At 42.2% G+C, this 20,310-nt stretch overlaps 1 protein-coding gene across 1 annotated transcript in view; it reads right to left on the bottom strand.

Annotated features, from left to right (window-relative positions):
* The window catches only part of LOC133477890 (cytosolic carboxypeptidase 4), a 64,354-nt gene extending 44,386 nt beyond the window's left edge, over nucleotides 1–19,968 (bottom strand). Inside the window, exons 1-8 of the mRNA XM_061773219.1 lie at nucleotides 19,678–19,968; nucleotides 16,663–16,726; nucleotides 15,052–15,198; nucleotides 7,419–7,550; nucleotides 6,002–6,095; nucleotides 4,969–5,006; nucleotides 1,296–1,504; nucleotides 45–207 (exon numbers count right to left, since the gene is read on the bottom strand). Coding sequence (XP_061629203.1) covers nucleotides 45–207; nucleotides 1,296–1,504; nucleotides 4,969–5,006; nucleotides 6,002–6,095; nucleotides 7,419–7,550; nucleotides 15,052–15,198; nucleotides 16,663–16,726; nucleotides 19,678–19,734 — 904 coding nt within the window. The 5' untranslated portion in view covers nucleotides 19,735–19,968. The remainder of the gene's footprint in view (nucleotides 1–44; nucleotides 208–1,295; nucleotides 1,505–4,968; nucleotides 5,007–6,001; nucleotides 6,096–7,418; nucleotides 7,551–15,051; nucleotides 15,199–16,662; nucleotides 16,727–19,677) is intronic.
* Between the last annotated feature and the right edge of the window lie 342 nt (nucleotides 19,969–20,310).

Here is a 20,310-nt window from a genome sequence, read left to right as displayed (position 1 = left end):
CAACAGTCACCATTACTTTTTTAAATTAATTATGATGTCTTTACCTGAAGTGGCAGCCACATCAAGAACATGATGTCTTCTAGGCAAGGGGAAGCAGTATGCTGATTGATCTGATGTCAGTGGTAGTGGAGTCTTAGGCAGGCACCATCTCATCAGCTGAACCGATGACTCTACTAGTGACTCCTGACATGTATTCAACAAGCATGTCTGCAAAAATACAATCACTCAAAACACTAATACTATGACAGAACAACATTTAATGTCATTTGAAAATTACCTAGTTCAGTCGTTTGCTCTTAAAATCTAGTCATCAATCTCTTCTGTTACACTTAATTACAGTGTAAAAGTGGCTACTGTATGAATTATTATCAGGTGCACTTGATGTATGATAAACACTCACACTTGGCTCGCCCAATACCCAAGTACTTCAAGAGTGCTTGAAAAGTCTGTGTGGATGCTCTTTTTAAAATATGTTATTGTGTACCCAAATCCTTTATTTTTATTATTCTGACACACTTGTCCTTGTAAAACTTTTTACATGGCAAAAATTCCCACTTTTTTCAGAATTCTAGATTTTCCACCTCAACATTAATACCGTAATTTCTCATGGATATGTACATTTTTTCCCTAAGAAAATGTCAAAAGTCAATGGTGCACATTATACATAGGTATACGGAAAATGGGGGGGGGGGGAAACTTTCCCATCTTATAAATGTATGCCACTATCTAGTGTTTATGAAAAAGCTGTACACTTTCATTCCAATATGCCACCACCACCTAGAGGTTATGAGAAAGGTGTACACTTTCATTTTAATATACCACCGCCACCTAGAGGTTATGAAAAATGTGTAGCCTACACTTTCATTCCAATATGACAGTGGTATGTATGACTGCATATATGTAGAGCTGTGCTCGTAAATAAACATTTTTAAAACTTGATTTTCTGGATTTTCTTTTAGATATTATGTCTCTCACTGTGAACATAAACCTACCATCAAAATTATAGACAACTCAAGTCTTTGTCAGTGGGTGAATTTACAACAATCAGTGACTGATCAAATAATTATTTCCTCCACTCTACAAGTACAGTACAGAAACAATATGTGAGATACATTGGGATCTCTGTCTTTCCATTTCCAGTTCACACATAATTCAGTGTATTGTAGCATTGTAGAATGTTATGTCTTGGTAAATACTGCAAGTCTGTCTCATGGCAGTTTTTGGTGTGAAAAAGGGTAAGTTAAAACAAGACTTGTTGGTACTAATACAAGTAGTAGTAGTAGCAGCAGTAGTACCTGAGTAGTATGATAAAGAAGTCGGATGCCTCCTTGGGACACGAAAGTGTCTCTGCCTACAGCACTGCGTGCGATTTTATCAAAGCATTGTAGCAGTGCCTGGAGGATGTCAATTGCAAAATGTTTAGTGTCCTTGCTGTGCCATTCCTCATACAGCAGTAGGAGGCCTGATACATAACCCTTGGACACTGCTGAGCAGATGTTATCCTCTGTTGAGGAACGAAACAGAGAAACAGGACAAACACGGAAAATATCAGCATCTCTTCCAGCAATACACCAATTTGCAGCTGACAATGTTATCCACAAAGGACGTTTGTGTAAGTCATTGTGGAAATCTGTAGTCCTAAGGAAATCTACTGTTGCAGTAATGGACCAGAGGTGCTGTTAGATTTGAAGTTTCAATCAAGTGTCTTTTAAACAGACGTCACAGTGAAAGCCCTCAGTTGATATTTGACGGGCGCAATTTTCATCAATTTTAAGATTTTGATAATAATAATAATAACCCAAACTGACCACGGTTTTCTTTGTAAACTTTGCAAGTGCTGAATACTACCCTGTAGCACCACATTACGTATGTAATGACACATTGTATAATAATGTAATACATGTATTGCAAAATACACCACTTTTGTAGTACAATTCTTAATTGAAATATATAATATTTCTTAATAATATAATATAATATAATATAATTTAACTTTGCAGCATTTTGGAATAAGGTGATATTTTCAACTCGTGAAAAAAACAAAACATTATTATACCCTTGGAACATAGTCTTTAGGCCAGGCATGCCCAAAGTCCGGCCCGCGGGCCAAATCCATCCCGTGTCCAAATTTTCTCCGGCCCGAAGCATCATGTCATAAAATCAATCATGTGTGGCCCGCCAGCACAGTTTACCACAATAAACAATACACGCATACAAAAAAAAGCCATTTTATATTTCGCCAGAGGGTGGCAGTAGACCTGTGGCCGCACTCTCGTCGCGTGACCCGTGTGTGAACTTTTACCCCTGTGGTATGTTTTTAGCCCATTTCTAAAATGGCAACTGAAACTAAAAAGAGGAAAGTTGACAATGAGGGCCGCCGTGACCAGGACAAGTGAATTTTTTCACTGACATACGAAACAACTGTGTCTGCCTAATTTGCCAAGAGACTGTGGCTGTTTTCAAGGAATTTAATATTAAGAGGCACTACCAGACGAAACATGCTAACTATGACAAGCTAACGGCGAACAAACGTGCCGAAAAACTGAAGCCACTGGAAGCTGTTTTGATACCACAGCAGCGCTCTTTCACAAGAGCCCCTGACTCAAATGTAAATTCTACAAAGGCGAGCTACGAGTCTCAGTGAATTGATTTTTTTGTGATGATCAAACCACAGTTTTGTCAAATTTCAATTTTAGTATAGTCACTATATTATTCTTATATGCACAATATGCACTGGGATGTGATTTGTTAAAACAAAATGAATAAATACATGTTTCTAAAAAAATTCTGTTAACTTTCATAAAATAGTTCATTTGTATTTCATTTATTATTATTTTAACCTTTAACTATCCTGGCAATGCAATTTAAAACAGATTCTCATTTGCAATTTTCGACCTAGCTGCAGACAGCAAAGTGATGTAGTTACATATTTACATGTTAAAACACTTCAAAATAAATGAAATAAAAAGAAAAAGACTGTCAAATAAAAGTGACAATTTTGTGCCAAACGGCAGCCCAAAATTCCTGGCCTGTTTAACCAAATCCTATCCTTTGTCTGCATAAGATCTGGACAACAACAATCAATTACTGAGGAAGTCATGGTCAGGAAACTAATGGGACAATAAAATGTTCCCAACAAACTGCTCTGGTGAGACTGTGGAGCAGGCTTGGGAGTAACATAATACATGTAATGGATTACAAAATCAGAATACCAAAAAAAAAGGTAACGATTCCATTACAGTTACAGAAAAAAAACATGTAATCAGATTACAGTCACATATATTAAAAATTGGGATTATATTGGAGGATTACAATTTTGGGGGTGCGAGGTCCGTTGTTGATTTTGAGCTCCAACCTTTTCCTGTTAGGAGCCCATCATTGTGTCACAAGGTGTGTGTGTGTGTGTGTGTGTGTGTGTGTGTGTGTGTGCGTGCGTGCGTGCGTGCGCGTGTGCACCAGTGAGGGAAAGGGAGCGGAAAAGGTTGCCCTCATAAATGTGATCCTTTTTTTCCATTGCACTCAGTATGAATCTCACACTGGGTCACGTGTATAGGTTTGTAAAGGTTTATTATAAAACTAGGCAGCACAGTCAACAAGAGGTTAGCACGTCTGTCTCACGGTTCTGAGGTTTTGGATCTGAATCGCGGGTTCTCGGGGGTCCATTGATGAAGACCTATCAGCAACGAAGAAAACGCTCCTCACTAGCTTAAGACAAACATACATTGATGGACAACTGTCTTGATGCCAATGTCAACCCCTGGCTTTCACTTTTCTATAAAGGATCCCGATTTTCATTTGCAACTTTCCACCATCTTGCTGGAGCAGAAAAGCTTCAGGATGGGTGCTCTGCATAGGACAGGGCCTGTTATCTTCTCTCCTTTTCTGTTTCATTATCTCAATGACAAGCATTCACATCGTTATCTTTCTGTATTTCCACAGAGCTTAATTCCCCAGAATGGCCACCTTCCAAAACGTTGAGTATACATAGAATTCTGTGATGACAGAGGGGAATGCACCCAACTGATCTACACAACAACATTGGAATTTGGAGATCCCGTGATGTGAACTCTTTGGCAGAGGACTTCTACACACGATGGAGGTATCCCCTTCCCCTTACTTGGGTTACTGGACGGCAGGTCACATACATACATGAATGCCAAAATCATCATAATAGTGTTGTCATCCACCAGTAGCCTGTGGCATTGAGTTTATGTGATCGTAAGGGCATAAGTCAGGGGGTTATTATTCATTCTGGCGGTTCATTTGGCCCAGTAATTATCATGGAATTTGTCACTCACTGTCCATTTTAATGCCTGAAACTGAAGCAGATGTGCCGGGTAGTTTCTTTTAGAGTTCCTGAACTTCCGACTTGTAAATCCCACCAGGTACAACCTCTCTGGGTATTCTTGATGAGAACTGCACCAATTCTCTCAAAACTGGCATGAACTGGGACATGGGTGAGACAGTTTTGTTTTGGAAAGCCTCCAGGGGTCCACACTCTCCAAATGGCTTAGATCCTTTTGTACTTGTCTGCAGACGAGCAGTTTTTTTGTTTTACTGTGTGGGATGGTAGCCTTTCGTGAGATCTGTAAGTGGTTTTACGATAGTTCTGTCGCTGGCAAAGAAACATCTGTCTTGGAACCTGTGTGTATCTTCACTAAACTGTTGTTTTCTGGGATAGCACAGAAAACCAGTTGCTGTTGTCTAAAACTCTGAAGTAGCTTTAATTAAAAAGAAATTTCATGAAATTATTTAGATGGATCAAGAATCTCAGGTGAGCAAATATTATGAAACCTTGCATCAATGAACCTGGTTACCTGATAACCAAATAAGACAATTTACACAACCTGTATTACATTATTTATCCATGCCATGCTGTACAAACATGTTTGTTTTAACATACCAAAACACAAAAAAGTGACATTACAGTACATTTTTTTCAGCTGGTAAACAGCTGGTAAAACTTACTTGAGGAAAGCAGCGCAGTAAATGCATTAATGGATGCCCTGCAAAACAGAAAGAATTTAGTCCCACGCTCACATCCTTGAAAAGACCATATTCAGACTTTCGTAATGGTTCAAAATTACACAATCACTATTACAGTACTTTAAAAAGTGACCGATGTTCGAAACTGAGTCTCATAAAGCTTTTTTGGTCTTTGTTTTACTCCGGTGTCTGTAGCCAGGTCAGCATTGCAAATGAGAATCTGTTCAAAATTACCTTACCTGGACATTACATATCCACAAATTGATGGATAATTACTTTCAAAATCAGAAGTTTGTTCGACTACAATTCGAGTACAAACAAAATGCTTGCAATATCTCAGTATTTTTAAAGGTGAAGACAATTTGCAATTTTGGTATTTAAGCAAGAAACACGAAGTGGATGCAGATGATTTGGTTTCACGGGCCACATAAAATGATCTGGCGCTCCGAATCTGGCCCCCGGGCCACCAGTTTGACACCTGTGTTCTAGCGTATCTGAGGGAAATGCTATGAAGATTGAGAAGGATGTCGAAAGCGTATATACTGTAGGTATTAAAAATATCTGATTGGGTAATTAGAAAGGTCTCTTGCGATGCCTGTCTGTCAGGCTCCAGAATTATTTATTTTTCTCTTTGGTCAATAAGACTCGAGAAATTGTTTAATGACTTTCTGAGGTGGTCAAAGGAGATAATCACCACAACTTCAAAACCTTCTGGTCATCCAGCAAAATGACTGGATGGATTTTCTATTATCAATTGAACATGAGTTGAGATTCACCGTAGATATTTCGAGATGCATTGCCCAAGGAAGTCCAACGGACATCAGTCTGTTAGTCTCCAATCTGTTATAATTAAGTTTTATAATTATTGTATTGGGCAGCACGGTGGGTGACTGGTTAGCACATCTGCCTCACAGTTCTGAGGACCTGGGTTCAAATCAAAATGGATGGATGGAATTATTGTATTACTTTACTCAAGTTACTGCAAAATATATTCATGCATGCATTCAGTACATACTTAATTGTTTGCAGATTCTTGGTGGTGTAATTAGGGATAAGGTTGTAGATGATATCCAGCCCTTGGATTGACCCAATAGATTTTGCTGTGGAAACTGTAGCACAATAAAAAAAATACATGTGAAAAAAAAATCACAAAAACTCGTAATCCTCACAGTGCTGTTTAAGGAGTCATTTCATTAGTCTGTCTCACTTCCTGTTGACTCTCTGTCCTAGTTCTAATCACAATCAATCCCAAGTTTGTCTTCTTAATATCAAAGTGGACATAGCTAGCGTGTGTCAGTTGTTTCTCTTTACATGTGACATGACCAGAAAATTAATTTCAGCAATTCTGTTGGTCAGCATTGCGGCGCCTACAAGCAAGTGATTTATTTCGGTTGTTGATGTTTTTTTTCGTCATTTGCGCTGCAGTTTAGTACAACACCGTCACAACAGATATTGGAAATAATTGAAGCATAAAAACTGTTAAAAAAGAGCATATAGTTTTAGTGTAGCCTGGTGCCCCATCATAATTTTTCACTTCATTTGGTCAGCCTCCTTGTTTTATCAGTTACTTATAAGAGCTTTTCTTTTTGCTGAGTCAGGGAACGTAGATTGGCTACACAGTGGCGCCTCTATAAAACGGACCCCGATACAACGGATATCAGATAAAACGGACCGTCGGAACTGAACAATGTGTCCAAAAATAGTTTACATTTGTCACTTAAACTACTGTTGACAAAGTCTTTTAGTTCCAGAGTGGCCGCTGTTGTTTACTGGCGCTGTGGGTGGAATGCAGCCAGAGAATGGGACTGATGTATTTCCGGGTCACAGATATGCAATATGACTAGACGTGCCTATGTGGCGGCCATGTTGAATGTGGGGTACTGACCTGGTCATTATGGTTATATCTATTATCTATTGTGCTATAGAGTGCAGCGCAGCAAGAGAGAGAGAGAGAGAGAGAGAGAGAGAGAGAGAGAGAGAGAGAGAGAGAGAGAGAGAGAGAGAGAGCGAGAGAGGCATGTCGGCGTGTTAACTCAGGAATTAAAAAAAAAAAAAGTCTCAGGAGTCTTGGAACATGCTATTTTTGGTACAGCAAATTTTTTTTGCCAAGCCGTTCACCTTTGGCAACTGATTTATAACTAAGAAGCGTTAATTCCGTGTGGATCATGAAAGCAACACGCCTATGATGAGTACTGTACGTCAACAATGTCACCATGACCAAGCACAATGGTGTGGTAAGTTTGCATAAAATGTCAGTTTCAAGCTTTTTGTTATATTTGTACTGTCCTGGGCGTTTTTGGCCATGGAAAAAAACAATTTTGGTACTTATGGCCTCAAAAAAAACACAAGTGCTTCAGTATAACAGATAATCGGACGACCACCAAATGAAATACTCCATGAATTTTCCAAGACCCTAAAAGAATTTGTTTTACCTGATGCAGCAAGAACTTGGATGACTAAGAGGCATGCTTCAACCCTCCTGGCATGTTGAATGTTGTTTTTGAGCAGGTTGAGAATCAGCAGAACAGCTCCAGCCTCCTCTGCCTTCTTACCAATACCACAGTCTGAAAAAACACGCATCATGAAATAGTTAAACTGCAGAAACTTTACATAATGCAAATACATTTGGGTACATCCTCATTTTTTATTCTATTCTTTTTGAGTAGGGCAATATTTTTCCAATCTTCATTGCACATGCTCACCAAATGTTTTAGATCAAAGAATTACGAGTAACATGGAATGTCAAATATTCCTCTTATAATACACCCATTTAGCGGCAGGTACAGTACAATTCACCCTTTTAATAATTTTTTGGGGGCGGGGAAGATTTTGTTTATGCCCACTACCTAATTGCAGAAGGCTAAAAACAAATCCTAGATACAGTAGAAAACAATGTTTTGTAAATACTTGCTGCTCTTTAAAGTAAATGCTCAACCTCAATAAATTCCATATACCATCTCTGAGCCAGAGTTACTACTGACCCAGTCAAAGTCATTGCTGTTTGAGACTGGCCACAAAGGTGTCTTGGAGATCCACAGTCTCCAGGGACTATCTTCCAGACATCCATTCATCTACTTCCACTTGGCTTTCTGGGGCAGGCTAAGCAGGGAAGGCCAGATTTCCTTCTTCCTGGAAACTTCATTCATCTTTTCCAGGGGTATTCCGAGGCCTTCTCAAGCCAGCTGAGAGACAGTCACTCAAGCATATCCTGGTCTTCCCAGGGGCCTCCTTCCGGTGGGACCTGCCCAGAACACCTCAACTGGGAGGTGTCCAGGAGGCATCCTAACCAGGTGCTCAAGCCACCTCATTTGGCTTCAATGCAGAGTTGCAGCAGCTGTACTCTGAGTCTGAGCCGCACCTCTACGACTGAGTTATCTTTAAGGAAGAGCCCACACCCTCTGGAGGCTTGTAATCTATGATCTTGTTCTTTTGGTCACAACCCATACCACGTGACCATAGGTGAGGGTGGGAACGTAGATCGACCAGTAAATCGAGAGCTTCACCATATGGCTACGTTGAAGGTCACAGCTTGATGAAGCCAGCAGAACCAAATCATTTGGAAAAAGCAGAGATGTAATACTGAAGCCTCCAAACTGGACCCCACCAACACTTAAGCTGCACCTAGAAATTCTGTCCCGGAAAGTTATGAACAAAATTGGTGACTAAGGGCCGTGGTAGAATACAAACCTCACTGGAAACAAATCTGACTTATTGCCATCTATGTGGACCAAACTCTGACACTGTTCTATGGCCAGGAGAAAAATCACACTGCCACACTTGAACCTGAGATTCGGCTTCCTGGTGGACCCTCCTCTTCAGAACTCCCAAATAGACCTTACCATGGAGGCTGAGGAGAGTGAGCCCCTGTAGTTGGAACAGGAACATAACCCTTTATTTAAAAGAGGGCGTACAATCCTGAAGAATGTCCCCAATGTCCACGTGATGTTGCAGAGGCATGTCAACAAAGACAGCCCCACAGAGCCTTTAGGAACTCCAGGTGGATGTCATCCACGCCTGGGCCCCTGCCTTTGAGGTGCTTTTTAACCACTTTCCCTACCTTAACCCCACAGATAGGAGAGCCCGCCTCAGAGTACCCAGACTTCTTAGGCAGGCATGTCGTGTAAGCTACCGCCAAAACATGTACCGACCACTTACAGTCACGGTTCTAGTCAGCCACCTCAACAATAGTGGCGCAGAACATGCCCCACTCCGATTACTCTATGATGAAGACAATTTTTGGTACATGTTTTTCCTTGCACAGATGAGGGTCACTGGAACAATTCTCTGGAGCCAGGCCTGAAGGTGGGCGTCGATGGTGAGTGCCTGGCACAACCTGAAGACATAACATGGGTCCCCCTTGCAATGGATTCACCACATGTGGGTGGGGCCAACGGAGTTAGGTGCATTGTGAGCTGGGTGCACACAGGCAAGAACCTTAGTGGTCCGGTCCCTGGCTACAGAAGCTCGTTCCTCTGGTAGGGATGTTAGCCTGAGTTGGTGAGGGAAGATGAGAGGGTCTGACTAGATATAGTCGGGCTTGCAGCCTGGGCTCCAGTCCTCTTGAGAGGAGTTGGACTCTCTTACACACTGGAGTTGCCCACAGTAAAAGGCGGCCATGAGGTGTGGGCATACTTATTGCCACTAATTAGTGCCTGTATGTTGGGGCTCACCCCAATGGACAATAGGGTAGCTTCCCTCCACATTTGGGTGCGGGAATAGGTCTGATTGTTGTTAGTGCCCATGCACAAAACAGTAGTTTTGAGTACCCACCCTTTTTGGAGTCTTTGCGGGGGAGGGGGGGGGGGGTTCTGGGGAGTGCTCCTTTTGGGGACTCCCTTATTCTGCTGAGCGACTTCAATACTCGTGGGCAATAACAGTGACACCTTGAAGGGCACAATTTGTGGGATGGCTCCCATGATGTGAACCCGAGTGGTGCTTTGTTATTGACCTTATGTGCTTGTCATGGGTTGTCCATAACAAACATCATGTTCAAACATAAGGGTATCCATTTATGAACTTGGCACCACGACACCCTAGGCCAGAGTTCAATGAGTAATGTCATTGGACTGGCGACCACCTCGTGGATACTCTGGTGAAGAGAAGGGCATTTCGGTCAAACTATCACCACCTGGTGGTGGATGCCGTTCCAACCTAGCTGACCCAAACGTATTGAGATAGTCTGTTGTGAACGTCTGGTCCCCTCTCAGAAGGAGTTTCAACTCCAACCTCTGGCTGAACATTGATTCCGAGTGGGACTATCATTCTTATATTAAATATTCTGTAACGTAAACTTAGAGATTTGTTTCTAAAAACATATACATGTTTGAAGAGGCGGCATGGTGGGCGACTGGTTAGCATGTTTGCCGACTGGTTAGCATGTTTGCCTCACTGTTCTGAAGACCCGGGTTCAAATCCGGCCTCGCCTGTGTGGAGTTTGCATGTTGCCCCCGTGCCTGCGTGGGTACTCCAGTTGCCTCCCACGTTCCAAAAACATGCATGGTAGGTTAATTGAAGACTCTCAATTGCCCGTAGGTTTGAATGTCACTGCGGATGGTTGTTTCTTTATATGTGCCCTGCGATTGGCTGGCGACCAGTTCAGCGTCTACACTGCCTCTCGCCCGAAGATAGCTGGGATAGGCTCCAGCACGCCCATGACCCTAGTGAGGAAAAGCAGTATGGAAGATGAATGAATGAATGTTTGAAGGTAATTGCTGAAAATGTGCAAAGACTAAAATTTGTCCCATAATCAATTGTGGAGATACAGCGTTAAACTGTCAGCATTTGTTTTCCTGATTCTTTTGGGCGTAGCTAAAACGGCACCCGGTGACGCACAGTGGCATCCAGCGTGTGTCGCTTCTCCCCCACTATAACTGAGTGACTTCTTTCCATTGATGCCATTGCGAATTATTTAGTTGTACTTATTTGGCCCATTTCTATTACTGCATCTTGCAATTAGGTAGCTAGATATGCCTACTACCCAAAAAATGCAACTTCCTTGGATGCCACAATTTACAGTACAGTTTGGTGTCGTTATTTCCCAAGTGTTATGTCTTTTATGTTATTCAAGCTACCATAATACTTTATAACTAGCAGGAAGTATGTGCTCAAATCTCTGTCTTTGTGAACCACAGGCTAAATAATAGACATAGCTGTGTTTAATACACAGTTAACTTAGGCGTAGGCTTGAGGCGGATATATTTTTGCGGGATGTATAGGCATGCACCAGAGGTGTGGACTTGAGTCACATGACTTGGACTCAAGTCAGACTCCACTCATAAATTTGATGACTTTTGACTCGACAATATGTTTAGACTTTCGGCTCGATTTGGACATGAGCAGCAGTGACTGATGACTTAACTTGGACTTCAATCCAATGACTGGAAAAGACTTGCTACTTTGACCAAGTACTGAAAAACCAACACTTCGTAGCTTTCTATTTACAACTGCTCATCAACCAAGCAAAAATATATTGTATCCTTATACTTGATTATTCCGATAGAATTGCCAGTACAATAATCGATGACTAATTGCAGCACTACTGGATGCACATTATTATTTGAGACAGATCTGCTTAGCATCACTTCAGACAAATGGTTTTAAATGTGCAAATATTTGGGGTTTTAAAATATCTGAAATATATAAATGCAGTATATAATATATACCTATTAATTAAACAAATATATATATATATATATATATATACCGGTATATATATATGTTTTATTTTTATTTTTTTTAGGGGTGGGCTGGATGACTAGAAAGGACTTGAAACTCCTCAAAGTGTAGGACTTGCGACTTGACTTGGGACTTGCATGTCTCGACTTGTGACTTGACTCGGGACTTGAGGGCAAAGACTTGAGACTTGTAACTTGCAAAGCAATGACTTGTTCCCACCTCTGGCATGCATTAGACCTAAGAACATATTTGATTGATGGGTGAAAGTTTAACGGGGCTCATTTTCAGCGTTTTCCGCACATTCAGTCTTTAAAACGTCATCAGGTATTTTGGCCCTATTGCTGTCCATGGACCCCTTTGTCTTGGGTCTGCCATTTCTCTGAGCCCTAGTTTTTCAGTCTCGCCATGAGATGTTTCTACAGAAACCCCTCACCGGTGTTAATTCCTTTGCTTTCCCTCTTGCAGCCTTGCCACGCTCACCTGCTCTTCTTTGACACATCTTGAGTCAATGTCATGCTCCACCCAAGAACAGATTAATGGTTCAAGCAGCCCTTCGTGTGGTTGGTTTTGACATTTACTTACACTCGAGGATAGTCATGCAAAAGGCACCTCATTGGATGACAAGGTGGCAGAGCAGGCAAGTTTAAGGTTATAGCCGCTGTAGACAACCACCACCACTTATTCTCAATGGCAGTGTCATTCCCAGAGAAGTTCACAAAATGAGGTTTTGTTAAGCCTCTCTGGCAACCATCATGGAAGTTATTGTCATACACACACAACCAAATGCCCTGATGTTTATCTATCCCTGTATAGCCATTAACTCATTATTATAGGCAGGCGTGCACATAACAATTTAGGTGTGGTTCTCAAATGACCACCAGAAGTTGTTGCTTGGTGCCCATTTTTTTTCATGACCCACCGACCTCAATGGATGAATTTATGTCCGTTCCAAGATGTACGTCCTATCCGTTACTTATTTTCTGTAAAAATAAAGGAATAAAACGTATTTGTTTGTTTGACCTTATATCTGTTTTTTTCCCCCTTTTAGATCTTTTCCCATATGCTTTATGTTTTAGTAGACATTTTCTGTGTACCTGCGCACCACTTATGTGAATTCCTCAATATAGGTCACGACAACAGCTATAGCTCAGACTGTCATTTGTTGGCCTCAACTCAACACTGATGTAGTACAGGAGGAGCTTTTGGGTCACACACTCCCTCGCCATCAGACCTGTCCAATATTTTGATGGAGTCATTCATTCATTGCAGAGATGCAGAGACCATATCACTGGAGATACTGCGCCAATCGGCCTTTTGATCTCCCGCTCCATTCTTCCCTCACTCATGAACAAGACCCCAAGACACTTGAACTTGTCCACTCGGGGCAGGATCTCATCCCTGACACGAAGAGAACACGCCACCCTTAGCAGCCACATTTTCAACTTCTTTGGCATTAATATATTTTATTTTACATTTAAAATGTTCATATGTTTATATTTCTTTGAATCTGTTTGTCATGAAGGTCTAACACGCTCCTTTATTGTTTCAGCGATACAGTGGTATTCATGGGCCGATTTTTTTTCATTTGTTTGTTTGGTTTTTTTGGCGGGTGGGGGGAGCCTGTCCTTTGTTATTCATGGAGTAACTTGCCCATTTGGGATTTTCTGTAACCTGCCAAAAAAAAAAAAAAAAAAAGATTTCATTTTCATGGGCAAAATACTGACTGCAGCATATATATTTCTTGTATTTGTAGTGTGTCTTTAATTGAGACAACGAAAGGTTACTGTCGGCTGCAACCACACCAAATAAACATCAAACTAATCCTTCCGTGGTGGAAGCCAGGCTGTTGTTTTGCATTAGCTGAAAGTTCCACCGATACACACACGCTCCCTCGCTCCACTGCAAGCTCTCAACTCACTCATCCAATCACAAATGTAACAGCAGCTGTTACATTTTTGATTGAGTCAGCGGAAGAGGAGGATATATAATAAACGAATCTATTTGAATGAACTGATTCGCATGATTCAGTACACTGAAAAGAACTGCCGTGCCCATCACTACGTGGCAGGCAGACGTAAACAGAAATGTGATCGCTGATTGGTGCAGAGCTGTGAAATCTTAGGGAACGTCATATTTTGTTATGGAAATCACTTGCTGACTCATTCTGGCCATAACACTGAGTATAAGTTTCTTAAATGAATTCGATGAAATAAACACTATATTGTAAAAACAAACAAACAACCAAAATGGCGCGTCCACATTGAACAGTCCCGCAACTTCCATGCTTTCCGGGTACGACTCGCTCAGTGTCATAGTTCGGTGCACGCTCTTTTATCACAAACCCCGGCTACCGAGCCTCGGATCCGAAAGTTCTCTTTGCGTCCCACTGTAAGTCACTAATCATTGCCTCCATGACACCGAATATGCTACACGTGGAAATAAATTAATACGTCACTGCACACGTCACTTGAGAACGGCGCAAGGTTAAAAGATATGAATAAAATAAGTATTATTAATAAACACTGCATTTGGGAATATCAGATAGCATTAATTAGTCACACAATGGGGTAATTTGAATTGTTTCAGTAGAAATAGTGGATACAGAAAATATAAATATTTAGTATACAGTAACTACCATGCAAGAGAAGACATCTGTACAAGAAGCACATTGTAAAAAGTAGAACCCTTTTTCATTGATTTAGCACGCTTCAATTCAATCAAACAGTTGACTTCCCCTCTGAAGCAAGATAGTGTCGCGATGCAGAGGAAATCAAAACAAGCAGCGAGCTATCAACCAACTCTTTAATGAACTCAAAACGATTACTGTGGGGCGTAATCATGTCAAAACAAGAACATTAACTAGCATGGTAGCCAACCAAGGTCCATCTCTCTCTCGCTTCCCATACACACGTCCTGTTACCGTCAAGGCCCTCTGGTCAATCGGAAGCCACAGACTCATGAACAATATGCAGTGTTACTGCAAAAGGATTTCTGCTGTCCCACAACACCGTAATTCTCTTATACATACAGTAACATGGCCTGTTCAATAGGTCGAAATATGCCTCTATATATGGACTAAGGTGTTTTACAAATGTAGGTTATAAAAGCATGAATCTAGACTGTGATTTAGTACTGAGTGGAACTTTTGTTGAAATGACTGCCGAAAACAGCGTTTTGAAAACTTGATACACAAATCTCAGCAATTGCTGAGATTAAAATAATTTTGTGTAGCAATAAGTGTCATACAATTTTTTGGGAATATTTTGGACCCTGAATATAGGCAACCATAATCACTTTTATTCACGGAAATTCGCATTTCACGGTCAGGCATGGTCTGTATCCTCTGTGAATAGTGGGGGGTCCACTGTATTTCGTTACGAATGTTGTTACCTTTGTGTCCAACTTTGGCCACCAAGTATAGTATGGGCAACAGAATGGTGTAGTCGGGACTGAACCTGCTGCCATATTGGACCAGTGCGTTCAGCAAGGACTCGCTTCCACCTTTACTGATCATGTAGCGAATACGACAATCAGTACCTGGAACAAAGAGTGATGGTTAATTGGGCACTACTACTTACAGGAAATGACAAAATGAAAATAAAACAACCCTACTTGCTATACCATCCATCGTGTTTTTATGTATTTGCACCATGCTTACTAAAAGCCACCTTTTTTTTTTTTTTACCTGGCTGATGCTGCATACTGTGTATTTCATAGCAATTTATGTGCACAGGGAATATTTAAAAATCACACATGATAGATCCATTTTCAATACCACTTTTCATCATGGGTGAGCTGGAGCCTACCCAGCTGTCTTTGGTCAAGAGGCAGGGTACACCCGACACTGGTCACTAGCCAATCACAGAACACGTGTGGTCATGCAGGAAGAAACAGGGCTATCTGGAGAAAACCCAGGCAAAAACATATAGTATGTCAAACTCAGCAGTGCTTAAATTGCACCGGAGTTGAGGAGGCACAACCACTCTTTTAGGCGCAGAACAACAATTGCAGAACGTCTTCCAGCCGATTATGAGTCCAAATTGACGAAATACCATCAGTTCATCATTCGGCTGAGAAAGTAGTGAAAATACGAAATTGGCTTCACAGGAAATGCCGATCAAACACCCCTCACCTTTGTTCTGCCAAGCACTCAAACAATCGCTCAGAAAGGTGGGAAAACAATGAGGATAAAGTCTACTTGGAACGAAAAAAAAAACACTTTACTCTAATGCTGGGCGTGTATGGAGATGGTACTAAGATGAAGCCATACATACTCTTTAAATGAAAAACCTTCCCAAGAACTGCCAGTGGCCAACGGGCGTCATAGTGATGAGATGCTACCCAAAAGAGTGGATGGATGAGGCGCTTACTAAGGACTGGATTAGGGCAGTCTGGTGTAACCACAAGCGACTCTCGCAAAATGCCTTTCGGTGTTATCGCATGCCAGCCATTAAACAAATCCTAAAAAAAAGTAAACCCGACTTGGTGATCATTCCTGGTGGCATGACTGCGCAGTTGCAGGTAATGGACATATCAGGCAATCGCCCTTTTAAAAGCAGATGCGGAAGAAATGGAACGAGTGGATGACTTTGGGGACTCATACATTCACTGTAGGTGGCAAGGTAAGACCAAACCGATATTGTTTTGTACAATGCACATACCGCCGCTATATAACTACTGGGGGCGTGCCTTTAGCGTCCTCTGTCACGCGCACCCTTCCCCCTTTAACGGCCGAATGCTGTCCTCAGCCACGTCTGCCTTTCCTCTATATGAGCAGCATGTCGGCAGGAAATGCTCCCATTCAGTCAAGCGGAGCGCTCATCACACAACATTTATAGATTTTGGAACTCGGTCCACACCTAAGGCGCGCCGCATTATGAGGCGCCCCGTCCATTTTGGAGAAAGTGTAAGCCTTTTAAGTGCGCCTTATGGTTGTGTAAATACGGTAGCTGGAGAATATCTGGAAATGTATTTATTCATTCTATTCATTTCCAATCTTACCTGCTGAGAGAAGTTCATCCAGGACATTGAGAACATTCACGGTGCTCTCTGCATCCCCTGCATTCTGGAGAAATAAAGAAAAGCACCATTCTGATCAAAGAATAATCTGTATTAAGTGACTACTTCCAGTGGTGAGACAGCCTGTTTATGTTGACAAAATTGGGCATGCAAGACAAGCAGTGCCACAGAGTGCAGAGTTGGGATAAGCCTGTCCAGCTGCCTTGTGTCAACCGTCGAGACCTTCAAGTTCCTGGGAATTACAATCTCTCAGGACCTGAAGTGGGCAACCAACATCAACTCCGTCCTCAAAAAGGCCCAGCAGAGGATGTACTTCCTGCGGCTTCTGAGAAAGCACGGCCTGCCACCGGAGCTCCTGAGACAGTTCTACACAGCGGTCATCGAATCAGTCCTGTGTTCTTCCATCACAGTCTGGTTTGGTGCTGCTACAAAAAAGGACAAACTCCGACTGCAACGGACAATCAAAACTGCTGAAAGGATTGTCGGTACCCCCCTACTCACCATTGAGGACTTGCACGCTGCCAGAACTAAGACAAGGGTGTGCAAAATCCTCTCGGACCCTCCGCACCCCAGTCACCAGCTCTTCCAGCTCCTTCCCTCAGGTAGGCGCTACCGATCAATGCAAACTATAACTAGTAGACATTCCAACAGCTTCTTCCCTCTTGCGATCAACTTCTTAAACACCTAACCTATAATTCCATTACAACAAGCTGGCAATTTTTTGACTTGAGTTCGTTGTCACATTTCTGTGGGACCAATTATGTATTACTCGTGCACTCACTGTAGTTGTCTCGCCATGCTGCACTATTTGCATATACTGGCCACTCATGCCAGAGTAGCATCTGCTCCATTTGCACACTGATTGAGGAGTATCTGTAACATTTGAACAACCAACATTGTCCCAGATTATCGCACTACTCGTCACTTTAAACCGCATACAATCCTTGAAGTCTCAGCGCCCTTTGCACAATGGTCATTGCACCGGACTATTGCAATATTAGTCATTCGAACTGCTCTAAGTGCTAGAGGACTCTGCATCTTTTTGCACAATTGTTTTTTGTCAATGTCTTTATGTCTCCAAAGTGTTCTGTAAATTGACTGTCTGTTGTACTAGAGCGGCTCCAACTACCGGAGACAAATTCCTTGTGTGTTTTGGACATACTTGGCAAATAAAGATGATTCTGAAAGGCTTTTGCTAAAAGCAAGAGGAACAGCACCCCAAGTTATCTAAGGAACCGGGGGGCTGGCTTTATGTGCTTTCTGGGGACAGTTTGCTTACCCAGCAGGTTCTCGCCCCTCCTGTTTACAGGACAATATGTCCTATGGGTGACATTGTAATATCAAAGATTACGATCGCCATTTGGTGGTTCAGAACCAGACTCATTGGCTCCATTTGACGTGCGGTTGATTCATGGCTAGAGAGCGAGCCACCTTGTGGACGAAAGTGACACCAACTATAGGTAAGGGTTTCTATTCAAACTCACTCAGTGAGCCAATCGGGCCTAGGGGCGATAAGCTTGTGACCGAGAATTTCAGGCGGCCTTAGCGACTCGGCAGGCTCCCATTCCTGCGGTGTGTGCTGTGCAGCGGCCACCAAATCCTGCTTCTGTGTCACGCGTTGTGCGACCGCCACCCGATCCTGCTCCTGTGGCACTCGTCCAGAGGCAGACCGTGCTCTGGAGGCACTTGTCCAGCGGCCGACCCCTGACCTTGCTCCGGGGTGCTCGTCCAGCGGCCGACCCCCAACCTTGCTCCCGGGGTGCTTGTCCCGACCCCCGACCTTGCCCGACCCTCTTGCCTGGCTCTCCATTGCCGTTGGGTTTGGCATCATGGCCGTCCACCTGAACAGCCTGATAGAAACCCTTTTGCTTGGCCTCCTGAACGACCCAGCCAAGCACCACATCTCTGGCGTCCTGGACTGCCACCAGACTGGCCCTGATGGGCACTCTGAACCCGCCTCCAAGCTCCCTTCCATCCACACTGTTCTGACACTTTTGTTGTAACTTTCAGGGACGTGTGGTATCCGTCTCTTAAGGGGGGTACTGACATGGTCTTTGTTTTTGTTAACTTTAAATTTCTTTCAGTCCTTGTTGGTTCCTTGTCGTTTTTAGTCTGTTGCTGTAAGTCACGTTTCTCTCGTCGTGAGTGTACCCTTAGTGGTTCTTTGTTAGTTGGAAGGGTTTTTTTTTCATTAGCACTTTGTTAATGTTGCATTTTTTGCCTCCATTATTCTCCTTTGCCTTTATTGTTTTTAAAATTAAATATGAATTTGAGATTCTTGCACTCCTTCCTTGCCTCCCTGCTTCCCTGCACTTGGGTCCTCCACCTTTTTGACTCTAATACCACGCAAAATCCCAATGACAACTGACATGATCGGACTTTTACACTCAAAGGATCACTAAAATTAGAAGGGCTAAAGAGACCACATTGTCAAACTCAATTAGACCACAGGGCCCTTTCAACTGTCGCCATCAATCTACTGTATATATCAATGTACACAACAATGCCAAAAAAAAACTATAAAGTATCTCATGATTTAATATTACATTTCTAAAGCTGATAGTTTCATTGAACACATTCTATCATATAATGCGGTGGTTCTCAAACGTTTGACACTAAGTACCACTGGAAAGAAAATCTTAGCCCTCCAAGTACCACCATCACGACCATCATTAACATACAGTACTAGTTGGCCCAAGTGTTCCTCAAAAAAACAAGGAAAATGTTTTATTCATAAAAACTGCATTTAATATCATTGTGAGCCATTGTAACATTATGCACACTTTGAACATTACCACCGTTTAAATACAGGAAAATACAAAAGAAAAGATTAACTGCAAATGTATTGTACTAAATGTATTAGGTATTGATTCTTTCACTTAACACTTGAAAGAACCTATGTATCACTAGTGGTACTTGTGCCATTTGAGAATGACTAAACACTTGTTTGAAGCTCTACAGTATCATATAATGCACACTTGCACAGTGGATCCCTACCTGTAGAGTAGAAAAAATTGCTTCAAAGCCAGTGGAGGAGTTTCGGGGCACTGACATTCTTGGTTGATCCTGCTCTGTGCCAGTTGTCAAATGGTTTGACAAAAATGGGATCAGGCAGGTGTTGATAATTTAAAAACAAAACAAGAAAAAAGGCAGATACACCAAATGCATCAAGAAACGTGGGGTTTCCAAAGCACAGAAAGAGATGAAGATGAAATAAAACGTACGTCCGAGTCACACACAACTGTCAAACATAAAGCATTTGACTCCCTGGTTTTTGAAAGACAGCGAGAGTGCATGAGAGAGAGAGCAAGAGAGAGAGCAAGAGAGAGAGAGAGATGTAGTCAGACAGACAGATAGAGCGCCTCCTCCAAACTTCACTGCGTATAATCGGGGAGGCTTCATTTATTTATGAGCATATAGCAGCAGTGCCATCCTGTGAGTGTGTTGATTTCTTTATTTCTAATGAAGAACCATTATATTTTTGCACAGTTCAACGACTTGGCTCATGACAATGTTGGCTGAATGTGCATCGTGTGTCAAGGTCCACACACATGCTTCTGCAGATGTAACTCTATCCCTCCAGGATAAAGAGCTCTAGAAAACATTTGTGCTGTGGTGTTGAGAGGTCTA

This window comes from Phyllopteryx taeniolatus, chromosome 5, assembly GCF_024500385.1.
Source record: "Phyllopteryx taeniolatus isolate TA_2022b chromosome 5, UOR_Ptae_1.2, whole genome shotgun sequence".
In the NCBI taxonomy this organism is placed as follows: Eukaryota; Metazoa; Chordata; class Actinopteri; order Syngnathiformes; family Syngnathidae; genus Phyllopteryx; species Phyllopteryx taeniolatus.
The sequence above is the reverse complement of the archived record's forward strand: the minus strand, read 5'-3'. Positions and strand labels throughout refer to the sequence as shown.